Source organism: Crocodylus porosus, unplaced genomic scaffold (assembly GCF_001723895.1).
Source record: "Crocodylus porosus isolate Cpor-Errol unplaced genomic scaffold, CroPor_comp1, whole genome shotgun sequence".
NCBI classification, from domain to species: Eukaryota; Metazoa; Chordata; order Crocodylia; family Crocodylidae; genus Crocodylus; species Crocodylus porosus.
The window spans coordinates 37,785,962-37,803,488 of NW_017728931.1; the positions used below are offsets into that span (position 1 = coordinate 37,785,962).

The 17,527-nt window shown below is 44.7% G+C and overlaps 1 protein-coding gene and 1 long non-coding RNA gene across 10 annotated transcripts in view; one reads left to right on the forward strand and one right to left on the reverse strand.

Moving 5' to 3' along the window:
* Positions 1-14,176: 14,176 nt before the first annotated feature.
* On the reverse strand, positions 14,177-16,377 carry LOC109316497. The gene is made up of 2 exons (XR_002102859.1): positions 16,037-16,377; positions 14,177-14,507 (listed from the first exon to the last, which is right to left on the reverse strand). It is a non-coding gene; the product is annotated as an uncharacterized LOC109316497 (long non-coding RNA).
* BICD1 (BICD cargo adaptor 1) overlaps positions 15,530-17,527 on the forward strand; it is a 264,809-nt gene continuing 262,811 nt past the window's right edge. For 6 of the 9 annotated variants that reach the window (XR_002102858.1, XM_019544629.1, XM_019544630.1 and 3 more), the window contains exon 1: positions 15,531-16,109. Coding sequence is in view for 7 of the 9 variants with exons in the window: in XM_019544629.1 (XP_019400174.1) it covers positions 15,897-16,109 (213 nt within the window). In the remaining 2 variants the exon portion in view is untranslated. Of the gene's footprint in view, positions 16,110-17,527 lie in introns of all 9 variants that reach the window. The other 3 variants (XR_002102857.1, XM_019544631.1, XM_019544632.1) reach the window with 1 other exon arrangement.

Here is a 17,527-nt window from a genome sequence, read left to right on the forward strand (position 1 = left end):
CTGCAGCCTCATCCCCAGCCATGAGGCACAGCTGGCCATGTCACTGTCAGCTGCCAACAGTGCCAGTGTTTCTCTGGGGGGTGGCCTCAACCAGGTGGCCACATGCTGCACCCTGCCATCTGAGGACACCGTCTGGAGCTGCAGGCCATCACCACCAGCGGGGATCTGCAGCTGTTCAGCCAGGTGCTGGCCTGGGCTCTCTGAGCTGCTGCTGGAAGCTGTGGACAGGAAGCTTGGTCTGATGGGCTGCTGCAGGCCCGAGGAGCCCTCCCCTGGTGACATGTCACCATGGGTGCCAGGTGCAGCAGGGGCTCAGGCAGGCCACCTGTGCTGCTGTACACAGCACAGCTATGGCCTGGGTTCCAGGGTGCAAGAATGGCTGTCACATAAAAGGCATGGACTTGCAGGCACCCCCCGACCAACAATTGTAGTCAGTTACGGTGACCCGCTGTGCCTGCAAGGCCTTGACCTTTATACAGCACTGCTGTGCAGGCTGGTTGTGCCCATGCTGATGCATAGACATGGGTGTTGAAGCACCTGCCCCAGCAAACTGGTGCCGCACCTTTGCCTTACTCCACAGCACCCTGAGGTCACCAGTCTCCTCCATGGACCAGTTGAGGCCCTAGGAGGAGGGCACGGGCATGGGCATGAATGTGGGCAAGGACCCTCTGGGTAAGTGTCACCCTGGGGAAAAGGAGGGGCGGTATGAGTCAGGCCCAGCAAGGGCAGTATGCAAGAGACTGGGTGAGAGGCAATGGATTGTGAGGGCCTCAGTGAGAGGGAGGCAATGTGAGCGTGACCCGTAACAGGGCAGGTTGTGAGAGGATTAATACTGCAGTGAGTTGGGTCTGGCCTCAGGCTGGAGCTTTACAGAGTTATTAGAAACATCTGTGAGGCATGGGACATGTAAGGGGAGGTAGAAGCGTGTACTAAAGGCCCTAGACACCAGGCCCAGAATGGGAAGCCTCCCACCTAATTAATTACTTAACACCAACGTGGGCAGCCCAGATAGGTAGGCAGTGGGAGACCAGCAACGTGACTGGCTGGGGAGTTCCCATGTTGCCACACAAGCCTATATTTTTCTTGTAACTTTCATTATTAGGTTATATTTAAGGTCTTAAATTGATTTAATAAGAAATATGTGTTGATCTGTGTTTATGTAAATTGGTTGACATTTAAAAAAAAAATCCTTTGAAAATATAATTTTTGGCAACAAAAATACTACTCCCACCCCACACTCCCCAGCTTTTCCACCCCTCCTAGCACCCAGCTGGATCTTGAACTCAGTCATCTCATGGTCAAAGCTGTCCAAGTTGCCATCTATATTCCCCACAATTTTTTCTTCTTTGTGAGAAGCAGGTCAGAAAGAGCACAGCCCCTAGTTGATCTCTCCAACACTTGCACCAGGAAGTTGTCTTCAACACTCTCCAAAAATTTCCTAGATTGCCTGTGCACTGTTTTATTGTCTTCCTAGCAGATGTCAGGGTGATTGAAGACTGAAATAAATGGATTTTTTTTGAGTTTTTCAAAACTCTAAATTAACTTGCCTTTGAAGCTGTAATAAAATAATTGAGTTTTGCCTTAAAATAAAATAATATTTTATTTCTAATTCTTTGGAGGAAAAGTTTTAAAAGATTTGACTGAAAATTCTGGTTTCCCCACAAGGTCTATAATGCTGGAGTAAGGCATTTATACAAATATATAACGTAATTTAAACAATGAGCAATTCAAACTACTCTCCAACTACAGTATTAAACAGTATACTAGGCTTCTGGTTACTCTTAACCCTGATGCATGGATACTATTATAGCAGCTTAAACTCTGAAATGTGTTGACTTCTAGGGAAAATAAATGTAACCTCCTTAATATATCAAGTGGAATTGCAAATCAGTATCTTCAAAAGTTATTATTTAATTTGTCTTGTTTATAAAAGCATTGCTTATGTATTTATCTACAATTTAATTCTTAATTCAGGAACAGGAAATGCTGTCCATAAATACAAAGAATGCCATAAATAGATTAAATCTTTATGACCAGGGCAGCTTTATGCAGGGTTCTGTTGAGAAATTTAGCATCTCTGCCTTGGTTGAATATGTACAAAGATATTTATTGTTAAATATGCTAATACATTTTGACTTTCACTCTTCTTGACCTGTACAGGATAGGAGAAAAAATGTTCCTCAGCTGCCATTTATATAAAACATTTTATTATTTTGTCCTCAAGTAGACAGCTGGGTAAAAAGGCTAGCAGATATGATATTTAGCTTTGCTTACTATAGGGTGGGTGTGTCTACATGTGCATTTGATGTGGGAGCAGTTTACTTGTGAGTAAACTACTAGCAAGTAAATGCTTCCGGGCAGGCATCTACCTATGCAAGGATGTGGGAGCAGATTCGTTGCTAATGGCAGCAAACTGCTTCCACTTCCTGGGGCCCTACAATGGGCTCTCACCACCACCAGGGGGAGCTGGAGGCTCCAGCTGCAGTCAGAGACCACTTTTAAAAGCCAGCCACGTTCCCTGCTCCCTGACCATCTGAGTTTCTGGCCAAGAACAGCGTGTATGGCACAGGGGCAGCACACAGCAGCTCTCTCACTGCAGGCTCTGCCTTCTTGTGCTGTGGCTGCCTCAGCTGCTGCCCACCATGCATGTGGAGGGGTCTTGCTGGTCTGTCACACAAACCACCGTCTGGCCCAAAACTGTCCCCTGCCAGCTCCCCTGTATGCAGCAACTGCCTGCCCCTCTTCTGTATAATAGCTTAAAATGAAATCTTACTTTTGTATACGATGGGGGAGAGTGTGGGAGGTATGCATGGGCAGGTATAGGTTTGTTGGGGTCCGTGGGTATGTGGAGTGTGGGGGAGGGTGTGGGGGATTTGTGGAGGGGTGGATAGGTGTGGGGGTGTGGGTATGTATGGGGTTGGGGGTGTGGGTGTGTGTATGTAGGGTAGGGAGCATGTGGAGGTGTGTGTGGATATGTGGGGTGTAGATGGGGACGGTTGTGGCATGTGTAAAGGAGAAGAGTGGCTGCAGTGTGTGAGGGGGTGTGGGGTGTGCATGTATGGCAGTCTCTCTCGCTCTCTCTCCAGCTGCTTCGTGCATGTGTGTGTGTGTGTGTGTGTGTGTGTGTGTGTGTGTGTGTGTGTGTCTCTTTCTCCCTATGTAACCTTGAAGGATGTATATGTGTTCCAGCATTTCGTGGACTGAAGTCAGAGAATGGCAGCCAACTGGCTGGTCAGTTAGCCAAGCAGCATGTCTCCTCTGATCATTCCCACTAGAAATCTCTGATTCAAAACAAGTCCCTCAACTTGCTCATTTATTTTTCAAAACATGTTTTACTCTGACATGGCGTTGCAGAGAGAATGTGACAAGTTTGCAAATCAACCCTCCTTTAGGCATCTGACCGTAATATAACAGTGAATTTCCCAATATCTGAAAATGTAGGAGTCATGATTTTCCTTTCTTTCTGGACTAAGGAAAGAGAATTCAAAAATAGTTCTTTAAAGATGGTAGTTCTCTTTGATCCATATGGGTATTTATGGACTGTACCATCAGAGCCTATCTTGTCCTTAAGGCATGTTTTCAACCTCTTCAGTTACCTCTGAATGTAGGCCAAATGATCCTCATATGTCTGATATCAGACACATCTTACTGGCAAAGCTGTTGAAAATTTGCAGAGACAGGTATGGAGAGGAAACCAAAGTATTTCTGACACACAATTATTATATTGTGATTATGTCTCACTTCAGAATTCCAGGATCCTTTGAAAAAAAATGTGTCTCAACTCTTTGTGTTAAAGATATTACTGTTAATTAATATTATGAAGTAAATAGAGATATCTGCTTAAGTCTCAAGATGACCTCAAATAAAAGCTTTGAGAAAGCTGTAGGAACTTTCCCTATTAATCTTGAAGGAACATTCAGTTTTGGTTATTAGGTTTCATAATTAAGTTACAAGGAGTGCATCTACACAAGATGTTTACTGCAAGTTGACTAATTAGCTCCACAGTAAACATCTCAGTGTCTACATAGGCAGGGCAAATATGCTGAGTAAACTAATAAACTCCACAGCAGAGTTTTTTACTCTGCAGCACCCCACATACAGCTGCTGATCTGGCACAAGGGTGCTTCAGTGTGAGAGATGCCTGCTGGTTCATGCTTCAGCCAGCCCCTCCTCAACAAATTGAGCAGGACAGGAGCAGCCCCGGGGTTAGCAGGCTGACTTCCAGGCCCCCCTGCCAGCTAGGACTGCTAGACCCAGCTCAACATGCTGCAGTCCCAGGCACACATGCAAATAGCGCACCCAGGAGCAATAAACTCTGGTTCAGTAAACTCCAGAGTTTATTGCTTTGCACTAATTGCATATGTAGAGGTGCCTAAGACACACTATTTTACTGTTGGTGAAAGCATGCAAGAAAAGAGGGAAATTATCAGATCCAATGGCAATGGTAAAAACTTAGATGTCACAAGAGATAGGTTGCACAGACCCTGGAGCCCTTCCCCTGCAGAAGCCCCATGCCATGCTGTGCCGCATTGCAGCTGCTAGCTGCAGCTATCACGAGGCTGGGGGGGGGAGGGGAAGGAAGGGAGCCCCCCACTAATGAACCTGCTCCCCATCCCAAGACATGAGCCAGCAAGCTGTGGGGGCACTCTTCACAGTGAGAGGGCTCCCTTGCCCCCTCCCTCTTCCCCCTAGCTGCTGCTGGCAGTCACCAGCTGGTGGGAGGGCTGGGGGGGAGGGCTGGGGAAAAGCAACTCTGGTAGCCTCCTGGGAGATGTGCAGAACACCTTGGTGAGTGGGGTGCAAGCAGCAGCCAGTGAGTGCAAGCTGCAAGCCCCAGCACCCCAGCAAACATATGTTCAGTTGGCTCCTGCTCAAACCGTAAGCAAGAGTGCTTCCACCAGGGACTTTTTGATGTCTGTACTTAGCCACAGGGCACTTACAGAAGTTATTGATCATGTTGTGACTTTAAGCGCCTTACACAAAGCACTTAGTTACAGCATCACTGAAAGTAAACAGATGTTCAGCGTTTGACAGTGGGGGCTCAGAGCCTCCATGCACTGGCTGAAGTCAGGAGTAGCCTGCTCTGGAAGTCCAGCAGCTAGGCCAGCGGGTGTCTCCAGACTTGCTCCCCCACCCACCTAGAGACATCAGCAGCCAATCAGGCTGCCAGGGATTCATCCATGTGGTGGGGGCTCTCTTGTAGGGTGGACTCCCTGAGCAGTTCCATCAAGCTCCAGGGAGCCTCTTCCTGGGGTATGGGTGCCAGCCAGGGCCCCCAACCCAGATGGCTGTATTCTCCCCTTCCCTTCCTGGCTGCACAGGGAGGAGATTCTCTGCCTCTTCCCTGTGGCAGACCGGGGGCATGACATGTAACCCTCATAGGGAACTGTATACAAGTTTCCTAAGGTGCTATAATTTAGAGCCTTCATTTATTACCAGATTTCACGAGTTACTTTTTTACACAATCAGCCACTTAAAAAGTGCTCTGTAGCCATGCATGTGTGTTATGACATGGCTGTAGAGTGCTTTCAGGAGCCAGATCATGCAAAAAATGTCACTTCTGTCTGCACCCACATTATCTTTCTGTTTGCTCTTTCAGTATTCAGCCTCTCCAAAGAATGAAATAAGCTTCTCCCCACACCCATACAGTGTTTCTTTTCAGTGATAGTATAAGCATTTGGCCCAGTTTTGGCCTGTGAGCCCAGCATTTGTCAAAGGTACAGTCTGTCGAGATAAAGGGTAACATGAAAGCCTCAGGAAAATGTGACCTGAGTGCAGCCTGGAGGCTTAAAAACCAGAGTGCAAGGAAACAGTCCAAACGACGGTCCATTTGTCTAAAAAGTATGTGTGTGTGTGTGTGTGTGTGTGTGTGTGTGTGCATGTGCGCATGTTTCTTTTTAAATATGACTTAATGGAGCCTGAGTCATCTGTCCTTGAATGGTCAGCAATGCTGGAGCCACTTGAAATAGTTTTCTATAATAATGGTTCCATGCTTTCTGAGACTTCCCTTTGTAGTGACTGATGCATTCATTATTAAAGTATGAACTACTCAAATTTTTTTAAATGTCAAATTTGTGATATTAGACTCCAGCCCTGCACTTCTAGTCCTTCAAGTTCCAGTTAGGCATAATTTTAATTGAAGCTTAGCTTCCACAGGAGTATTCACACGTGTAAAGTTAAAAACATTCCAGGGTCCTTCTGTGATTGCAGCCTTAAATTGGCCAACTGTGGAGGACAGCTCCACTCACTTGAGGAAAATATATGCCCATTGATCAAAATGCCTGGTTCATGAGCCTTCATTTTAATTTTTAAAATCTTTAAGTAAACACCACATTTTGCCATACATGATGGCTTTGACCAAAATTGAATGAGCCAAGGTTTGTAATATAAATCTATAAATCTGGCACCTTTCCCAAACACTGACTTTACTTAATATGAACATAATATTAATCTCTTCATAGTGTAAATCCTGCATTCATTATAATAACATTTGTTTAATAGGCTACACTTGTAAGAAGCCTATAATCCATGTGTCTGCTGTGTGTTTTTGTACATTAGCTTATTTCTCTGTCTAAAAATAAATTAAAACTTGGTGCCTTATATAGTACCCAAATTAAATTATTCTGATCATCAGTTTGTTCAGCATTATCAGGAGTAAAAATACACTTGATCAGCTATCCATTGCTTATTGTTTGGTTGTAGCAGGGTAGGATGCCCTTTTAAGTGAGTCAGACAGCCCTAGGATAAAGTCCAGCTCTGGGGTAGTGAATTAGCAATTAGGCCTGAGGTGAGAGAGAGCAATGAGCTCCAGCTGGAGAAGGAGCAGTTTGTAGTTAGGAGGCGGAATGAAGCACAGAGGAGCTCACTTCTAGGAAGAGTGAGAGAAATAAGGGCCCTCTCCTGTTGCCTGGAGAAAGACTAAAGGTCTGGCTTTCTTATTTGTATTATGAGGGCTGACTGGAGGACTCCCAGGGGAGCAAAGTCAACTGGTAAGGTTGTAGGTACTCACAACCTGCTTATGGACTTTTGTTTGGATGGGGACAAAGGCTGCCTACATGGGAGCAGACACACCAGCCCGTTGACAGTGGTCAAGTAGAGGGAAGGCATAGGAAGAAAATGTTCTGAAAGAGTATCAGTTATGAGGCCAAAAGGAGGACCTAGTCAGGATTTAATTTTAATAACTAAAAAGATATTGAAGCAAATGATTAAACAACCAGCTTGTAAGAGCCTAAAAGATGAGTGTGATAACAAGAAATACTCAATGTGGGATTGCTTATTTTTTTCTGAAAGGGTAACTCGTCTTTTAGATAAGAGGAACCTGTGAAGGCATGACATTTTAAAAAGTCAACTGAGGATGCATTTGCCATAAAATAGGTGAATAACTAGTTAAAAAAATCACAGAGAGTATTTATCAATAGTTCACTGACAAACTGCTAGGAAATTACAAATTGAATTTGGTTCTAGTCAATATTTTCATTAATGACTTGGATGATGGAATACAGTACACTTATAAAACTTGCAGAAGACACAACTGAGAGATTGCAAACATGTTGTGGGACAGGATCTTGACAATAAAGATGACATTCACAAGAGCAAAGTGCTTTACTAAGAAAGGAGACATCAAATTTGAAATAGAGAATAAGTGGCTGGGAAAAATGTGGCAGAAAAAAGATTTGAGGCTTAATGGATCACCAAGCATAGAGCAAGGTTTAATAGATCAAGAGTCTGCTGTTGCCGAAAGGGTGCCTCTTATTCTGGCCTTTAGTAACAGTAGTTTCAGAGGTGGTTATTCCACACTAGCATCTGACCTCCAAGGGAAGGTGAAGGAACTAGATTTCTTTCTTCAAGACAAGAGAAGATGGGTGGGAACATGTCTTTCAATATTCACAGGCCATAGCCTGCTTCAAATTCATGCCTCTCTGATCAAGTCAGTCAATAAGGTGCTACCCTGCCCTACCTTCTGCCTAACGTCCAACTAACATGGCTAAATAATTATCATTTTTCAAAAAGTTGTTTATAAAAGAGATGGTGATCAATTGCTCTTGGCTGCTGGGGGAAAGACAAGAAAAATCAGCTTAAATTCAATAAACACATTGTAGGTAAAATGTATCACCAGCCTGACAACCAGAAATGTTTCCCAAGAGCTTACTCACGGATGTTGCTGAATCTCCTTCATTGTAGGTTTTTAAGAACAGGTGTGACCACCATCTTACTGAGAATGTCTAGGCATTTTTTATCCTGTCTCATTGCAGGGCTGGAGTACATGGTTCCTTCTAGCTCTACATGTCTATGATTACAATAGTGTAAAAGTGTTGGTGTAGCTCTGATGACCTAGAAATTATAAGAGAGGCCAGGATTTCTTAGGGTAGTATATTTTTTTTGGACTAAGTACTGAGATAAAGTTAGACAAGCTTTTGAATGCAAGACATTCTTCCTCAGGTCTGATAACAAGGAGCCAGGCACAGCACAGTTCTTTTAAAAAAAAAAAAAAAAAGATGTTTTGTGCAAGAAATATAATATCATACCAAGGGGACTCATCTGCAGCCTTCTAGCTAACACACAATTCCATATATAACAACATAAATATGCTGGAAAACTTCAGAACTCTTCCCACTGCTCTTTTTTTTACTATGCTGTGCCTGGCTTCTTGTCATCAGAACCAAAAGCTTTTGAATGCAAGACATCCTAGCTTTATCCCATCTACATAGTTGGCCCAATAAAAGATGTCACCCTAAAAAAGTACATTATAGTGTATTTCAGAGGATGCAGATTGCATCCAGGTAGAAAAACAGTTCAATAAAAGTGGGACTACACAATAGTTTTCCAGGTAGAAAACCAGTTCAATAAAAGTGAATACACAATAGTTCTAACTTTTAGATTAGATGGTTTTAAAAACTAGATAGAAAGTCTCTCGTCTGGACGGATATTCTATTTATCCCTCAAAGTTCTCAGAATTTTCAAATAATCCTTTCTGATCCTCTGCATTATAGGGTTCTGTGTGGAAAGTGGAAGCTGTTCCTAATGTGTGCGTGATTCTCTGTGCCATTAAATTAATGGAGAGAATTCAGCTGATTTCAATGGATCTGCATCGGGTCCTATGCCAAAGCTTGCTGAAAACACCATAGCTAAACTAACTTGGTTTTAAGTTTATGAAATGGTCAGTGGCGATGTGCAGGGGGTGCTGGTGCACCCTCTGATAGGCTGTGCTCCCCACTTAGGCGATGGGCAGGCAGGAGCACTGGTGCCCACCCTGCAAGCACTGGCTAGGGAGTGGGAAGCGCTGTGGCAACCCTCCCCGCCATCCCGGTCAGTGAGATTGGCCATAGGGGGGTCGCTGACTGGTTGCTAGGGGGGGCATGTGCCCTCCGTGACTAAGGTGGCATCAGTTGCCCATGGTAGTGGTCAAATCCTTCTCTCTTTATTCTATATCTCTTCTACAACTAGAATCTCCTGACTGTTCTGTTCTTGCTATTTTTCAGCTTTAACTGTCATTTTGTTCCGTTTTTGTTGCAGGTTTTTCCTTAATTCCTGCCCCACTTTTCCTTATTACCTGGAAGCCAAGAAACTTCATGTGGGTAATCCTTTTCTAGGTTTCCTGCTAATCCATTAAGTTTCATTTCACACTTTTTTTCTTGTAGCCATTGTATATTTTACATTGAATCCTATGTTCATCAGTATAATATAATTTGTCTTTTATCTGAAATGTCTCTTAATATTCTCTCCAAATTTTTACTTACAATTCTATTACTACTACTGCTGCACTACCCTTTACAACTATGGTCTTGAACTATATTTTATTTTTAGTGATTGCTTTTATTGATGCTGGAAACTTTTTGGATGTACTTCAGAAACATGTTGCCTACATTTAGTGTTGAAGAAAGATGGAGGCTTGACTGCTATGGAGTTCAGAATCACTACTTTATCCAAAATGTGGTAAGGCATAGCCACTGATAGTAGAGAAAACCCTCTGGCTTGCAGTATCCTTAAACTTTGACCTGCAGTCTCACCCCTGGGTGAGAAGACTTCAGTTCCCATATTCAGTTACTCTTTGTCCACCCTGGTGAGGCAACCAGTAAGGATGCCAAAACATTTTTTGGGATTTTGAACCCAGTCCTAGAAGATGCTACAAACTCCTGATCTCATAATAGTTCCTAAATATTTTGCAGGTGCTGGGATTCACCCTATCGATCATCCTGAAGGATGGGGACTTTTTGACTTGTTTGACTGCTAGCTAGGATGCAGACAAAACCCTATTGCTCCTTTCATGTTACTGAAACATACTTTCTCACTAAAAGTGAATGACTTGATACTACCAACCCATGTTAGTTTAGAGCTATAACGTGAAAGTTTGCTGTCTCAGAAACATGACTAGAGATGCAGGAGAGTTCTTCTAGCTGTACAATAGACATGAAAAGACTTTTTGCCTCAAGTGTTGTGCAACAATGCCTGAAGTACTTTGAAATCCTCATGCATAAGAAACTACAAGGTAAATCTGAAATAATAAGGCAGTTCTTATTTCTGAGCAAAAAGCACGATGATGATCTGGGCAGAGACTAAAATGTTTATGGGGCCAAAATATTTACGATACTACCGTAAGTGCTTAAAACTGTGCATGCTGACTTTCAAGTAGATACCTGAAGGCAATAAAAATGTCACCTAGAATCAGGGTTTTATTTGCATCTCCATGCACCAGCTTCCTTTTTAGTTTTTTAAATGGGACATGGAGCTAGCAAGTGGCGGGGGGGAGACTCAGTGGAGGGGTATCCTGCTGTTGGATGGATTTCTAGAAGAGATTGGACAAGTCAAGTGTGACCACTTTATCATCATGCTGCAAGACCTTTTCCTTTGATAGTCTTTCAGTAATTAGGTTTATAGCAGCAATTGTCTTTTCTCTACTCCTCAAAGCAGAAACTACATTTAGGAGAGTTCTTGATGGCTGGGAAAGGGGAGAAGGGACAGCTGTGCCACTAACAAAAATGAGGCACTTGTGTTCTACATTGGTGAGCCCTTGTACAAGACCTTAAGACAAAGTAGAACATACTGGGCCAAATTCCATACTGCAGCTCTTAGATACAGCTTAGGAGGCATAACATAAGGAGAAGAGAAGACAATGGTGGTAAATTTGGGGGAGTGTGAGAGTTAGCATGATTCCAGGGGGCAGATCCAGAGGGACGCAGTGGTGCGAGAGCACCTTCCCTTTCAGTTGATGCTGAGGCTTTTATTTTTTTTAAGTTTTTGAATTGGGCAAGAAATTCCCCCCTGTCTTCAGCTCCATGCTCAGGGGCACCTCTCCCCCCCGGCTGCTGCTGTCCCAAGCTGGGGCAGGAGAGGCTCCAGAACTGTTCCTACTCATTCAAGGTGGGCTCCACGGGAAGCCAGGTTCAGCCAGAGAGAGATCAGCTTGGGAGGGTTCCTTCTCCCTGCCTGCTCCCCTCCCCGTGTTTCCTGCCACCGTGGGAGAAGGCACAGGGGAAGGGAACTTGCTTGCTTGTGCTGTCTCTAGCCAAGCCTGGCTCCATGTGCAATCTGGCTGGAGCAAGTTAGGAGAGGCTCTGGAGCCTCCCTTCTACCCCCTGGTCGGCTGGGACAGTGGGGATAGTTGCAGGGGAGTGGAGAGTAGGGAATATGCTGCTAAACATGGAAGGGAAGGGAGTGGGGGAAGGGGAGATTGTTATGTGCACCTTGAAAAAAGATGCTGGCTGCTGCTTCTGTGGTACAATCTGCCTGCTGTGGCAGAGGAAGGAGCAGGTGGGGGTGCAGTCACACCCACAGTGCCAGTCGCTGATCCCACACTCCCTTCTTAAAAATCTTGGATCTGCCTATACATGGTTCTTAATTTAATCTAGAGCAGTTTCAGAACATATTCTAATTTATGGCAACCCTCCCACAGTTTGTGAACTGCTTCACAGTCCAGAATAGTTGGAGTCTAATTCTCTTGTGTTCCTATTTCTCCCCACTGACATGTCACTCCTATACAGTGTCCCCATTAAAAAAAAAAATCTCTGGCCTTCTGTATGAAAGCATTGCAGCAAGAAGGCAGCACTTCATCAGTCAAGAAGTCTGCCTTTTCCATCTGTGGCCAGTGTAGGCATCAAATTGTATGGCAGAGCAAATATTTATGCCTGTCTGCAGTAAGGTTTCTGTTTGTACCTGAGACAAACCAAATTTATTTAAGTGGAGTTACACCAAGGGCAGGTTTGGCCTTACAGCTCCAGTTGACTCAGTCAGTTTCAACACGGACCTTCTCCATGAACAGTCATTCACTTTTTAGCTGTAATCTGAAAGCATTTTTTCTTTATTCCACTCCTGAACAATTACTAATGTAAGCCTCATTTCTAAAGTTGTATCAATAGAAAGTTCAAGAAGAGTCAACACAGAATGTTTGACTGATGTCAAGGCAAGGGAACAATATTTTCCTTCTCTCTTTTTTACTTTGTTGATCTGCTGCATCTTTCATCATGTCTTAAGAATATATTGATGATAGAAGCATGCTTGGCATAACTGACTTTTTGGTTTTGCTTTGGCATTTAATCACACTCAAAAGCCACTCATTACCTTGTATGGTTCTCTGCCGTGAATAATCACTCTTATTTCTCCACCAGAATTTAAATGCTACAATATTTGCTCAATATTACACTCTAGTTACAAAATTGATGAAATGACTATTGTTTGTATGTTTATCTTATTTCTATCTCATAATGTTATTTACACTTTTGCCATTTTGAAGAACATGAGCAGTGCCACACTGCTGGGTCAGACCAATAGTCTGTGTAGCCCACTAGACTATGGTAATAGTAGATTCTTTAGAGGGAGAACATATAAACAGAGCATATCTAGAGGGATCAGTCCCCTGTTACATCCTCTCTGGGTATCCATCATCATTGGTTTAATGATGCCAGAGGATCCCTGACTGTTTTGTTGAATACCTATTAATGGATCTGTCCTCCCTGAATTTGTCTAGTCCTTTTTAAACCTGGCTATGCTGTGTGCCTCTTCAACATCTTGGGGTAATGAGTTTCACAAATTAAATATGTACTGCACAAACAAGTACTTAATTTTGTTTGTTTGCAGCCTGTCCTGCTAATTTCAGTAGATGTCCTCAAGATTTAGTACTCTGGGATTTGGTGAATGACAGTTTACTTTACCTACATCTGTCATGATTTTATAAACCTCTTCATATCCTCCCACCCACAGTCGTCTTCTTTCTAAAGTGAAGTCCTGAAGAGCCTTTTAAGTTTCTCAAGATACAGGAATCGCTCCATACTTCCAGTCGTTAGCTGGCCTTCTCCATACCTTTTCTGTTTCTACTACAACCTTTTTGAGACGTGGAGACAGACAGACCTACACACAGTACTCAAGATGTATATGCACTATGGAGTTATGTAATGGCATGATGATATTTTGCATTGTTTGTTTTCAGTTCCTTTCTTAACGATGCCCAACTTTGTATTGGCTTTTCTGGTTACTGTTACACATTGAGCTGATGTTTCTGGAAAACTATCTACAATGACTCCAAGGTCCCTGGAGTCCCTTATGTTGACAGGTTATGTTGGCATGCTATATTTACATTGGATATTTCTAATGACAGGTTTCTTTGTAAAATACCCTGAGATTTAAGTATTATTCGGAAAACTGAGGCAGAAATGTCAAGTAACTTGCCTAAAATCACACGGTAGGTAGGTGGCAAAGGAGGGGTCTTTCTTTGGGTTAGTGACCTGTCTATTGGAAGATATCAACCCTCTTTTTATATATATTTTTAAAGAATTAATCTAATTTTTCTTGGAGATTTATATCCCAATTGGTGTAAATCATATTTGAGCATCTGAATCTACTGTATTTTCCCTCTAAATACTTTAAAAATGAAGTGTTTAAGGAGTGAAAATCTAATGCCATTGATTTTGATGAGAATTGGATTTGGCTTAGTTTTGGAACACTGATTTATTATGCAGAATGAAGCCACGGTCCCATGTCTTTTCATTTGCACTTTTCCCTAGTAGATGGACCAGTCAATTATTCCACAGCCTTGCTAGATAGTAGCAAGCAGCTTTTATAAGCTGTGCTCTAATCTATGCCATGGACGCGAGTGAATCTCACCTTCTATTTTTAACAGCACAATCATATTTGTAAACCTCACTGAAACATGCTCAAGAAAGCAAAAAAGCACTAGAACTGCAGCTCAGTTTTCCAGTCCTGCTTTGCCCTCAGGAACTTAATGAACATGTACAGGAAAGACTTAGAAATTAGACAGTCTGGTGGCATTACTAAACATATACGGCATCTTAAATCCAAACACAAGGCATAAACTTCTAAGAATGCACTGCTGCAGGCTCCATGTACAGAGAGGTCAGCCTGTGTTCATAACAGGCTATCCCTCTGTGTGTATTATAATGCTCTCCCTGTTTTTTGTTGTTTTTTTTTTCCCATGCAAGTGAAGAGTCCTGAACCTTGGGGCAATGCTGTCTCAGGGTAGGGACCATGGAGGCAATTTGGCAGGCAATGCTCATTTCCTGCAAGGAAGAGAAAGAGAGGAGAGATGTGTTCTTCTGAATGACTGAATTTGAACTGGTGGTTGTTCCCTTGCACATGAATGCATCCCATTCTCTTCAGTGTGGGGAGGATAGTGGTGCATAGATGTAGCACTGGAGAAGCCTCCCACAGAAACACAGGAATTGACCTGCTGTATCAGACCCAAAGTTCTCTGTCTGGGGCCCGGGGCTGGTACCAACTCCTTCAGAGGAAGGAATGAGGGGCTCTGTAGGAGGTGGATATTGGGGTGGCCTGCCCTCCTCCTCAGTCCTAGGGAGGGCAGCAGGGATGCGTCTGTGTTGGCTGGAAAGAAATGGAAAGATGAAGGATGGGTTCTTTTTCCTTCTCAATCCCATTCCCTCTACCTCCTCCTCCCCTAAAATCTTCTGTTTATCAGAATGAGGGGGCACTGACAGAAAGTGGTACGGGGCAGTGTCCTGCCTTTCTCCTCTGTCAGTCTAACACCTGTGTGGTGTGTGTCTCCGTTGGCCCTGTGTGTGCGTGTCCGTCCCCTGTGTGTGCGTGTCCATCCTCTGCATGTATTCATCTTGTGTGTGCTCGTCTTGTGTGCGCGCGTGTCCATGCTGTGTGTCCATCGTGTGCGTGTCCATCTTGTGTGCCCATCCTCTGTGTGTGCGCGTGTGTCCATGCTGTGTGTGTCCATCTTGTGTGTCCATGTCCATCCTGTGCTGTGAGTCTGCTGTGTGTGTGTCCATCCCCTGTGTGTGGTGGGGACACCTGGCATCTCCACACGCTCCTGGGCAGGCAGCCGCCCCTCCCCCCCCGGGCGGCAGAGCGCGGGAGGCGGCGGCAGCCCCGCGCCGCCCTCTGCCGTCATCCGCACCGTCTCCTGCCCGTCTTCCTCGCCGGGGCGGACTGTGGTCCCGGCGGTTTGTCCCCCGCCTACTCCAGCCGCTTCCTCCTCCTCCTCCCCCCCGCAACTCCTCTGCCGCCTCAGTCCCGTTTGCAGGAGGCAGCAGGCACTGCATCATTTTTTTTTTTTTGCACAGGCTGCAGCGGCGGCGGCGGGGAGAGGAGGAGCAGGTGGAGAGTGAAAGACTGCAGTGGAGCTGCCCTCGAGACATGGCGGAGCGGGGCCTCTGAATAAGCAAAAATCCGCTCCCCCCCCCGCGCGCGCCTCCCTCCCTGCCAGCCCGCGATGCTGGGCGGCTGCTGAGCGCCAAGGAGAAGGCGAGGAGCGGGCAGAGGACAAATGCTGCAGCCTCCTGGGCTCTGATTCCTGCCCCTTCTCCTCCATGTCGCATCTCCCTCCCGTCCCCCGGGGCGCGTAGCTGCTGCTGCCGCCCGGAGCACCCGGGGCCGGTGCCCCGCATCCAGCCAGCCCTGCTCCCCGGCCCCCCGCCACGGCTATGGCCGCAGAAGGGGTGCTGCACAGCGTGGATCACTATAAGAGCGAGATCGAGAGGCTGACCAAGGAGCTCACGGAAACCACCCACGAGAAGATCCAGGCCGCCGAATACGGGCTGGTGGTGCTGGAAGAGAAACTCACACTGAAGCAGCAGTATGACGAGCTGGAGGCGGAATATGATGGCCTCAAGCAGGAGCTGGAGCAGCTGAAAGAGGTGAGTTTGCTGATCCAGTGCACACCCCCCCCCCAGCTTGCATGAAGCAAAATGCAGGCGGGAGAGAGGCCTCAGGACCTCAGCTGACTTGCTGGGCTCTGCATCAGTGTACCTGAGCCTCTTGATCAGGCCCCAGGGGGCCTGGGGATAGCACGGGTGTGTGGAGGCATGAACTCAGGAGTTGGGGAGGAGTGATTTCTTTCCCAACTCCAGGATCAGCCCTTGGCTTGGGGCTTAAGAGGGCCACATCTTCAGCCTCTTGCTGTTTCGAATTCCAGGGGTATCCAGACAGGTTATTTGGGTGAATCTGTTCTCGTTTATTCCACCAGCTTACAATAGTTGGACATTTTTTTTCTTAGCAAGCTTTTGGGTTTAAAAACCCTTTGTCAGGCTGAGGAAGGCTCTGCATTTGGTGTGTGCTCTTCCTGGATTGCCATAACCCAGGTAGTGAAGTACTGGTTGAGAGTCACAACCTGTCTGAGCAGATGTTTGCAGCACCTTGGAAAGAATACTTTGGTCCTACCTGAATTGTCTGGTCCTTATTCAGGAAGGGATGTAACGGCTGGATGAAAGCTCCATAGTTCTGGTACATAAATAGTGGGGGGCTGCAGAAACAGGATGTTGCAATATATGGAGGAAAAGAGACAAAACCACTTGGAGTTATTTATAGCCATGTTTTGTTTTTACCAGTTAGGGAAGCCACCATCATACAGGAGGGGCAAAGCAGCCACAAGATAGTCGTGAGGTCACCCGCAATGAGTGAAAATTAAACTTCTGTATCATCCTCAAAGGATGAAGCTGGAGTGTCTTTCGATGGAGTTCATGTTACATGCAAAATATAAACCTGAGTTTCATTCAAAACCTTTTGTAATGTACACTTTTGTATTTCTTGGTGAACTTTGGAGCTCGTTATTATCCATATTTTTTTATTAAATGTAGTAACAGATTCATACACGGAACATATACTGCAACTACAGAATGGCTGTGTTTGCCTATACCTGTGCAGCATCATCCTGTTTGTCTTGTATGAAATAATCTTTGCATTTAAAATATTGTCACATTTGTCTGTAAGGACAATTGGAGTAAATACTCTTCTTTTTGTCATCTCTTTTTAAAAAAGGCTGTTTGGAAAACTTGAGGTAATATTTTCTTGTTCTGTAAAATATAATCAGCATGTATAACGTTGAGAAGACCTATTTCAGTGATTTTTTTTTTCCAACCATGGTGCCATGAGATCCTTTTAAGGGTGTTGGGGTGCTACATAATATTAGCAAACACCTACACAGGGTTCACAAGATAAACCCAGAGATTTTAAATGGGAATCCATAATTCTAACTAGTTGTAGTTTTTCTGAGTTCTTTGTAACAGAAAAAATGCTCTTATTTTTCCATAGTTAATAAATGGGTGAAAGTGAAGAG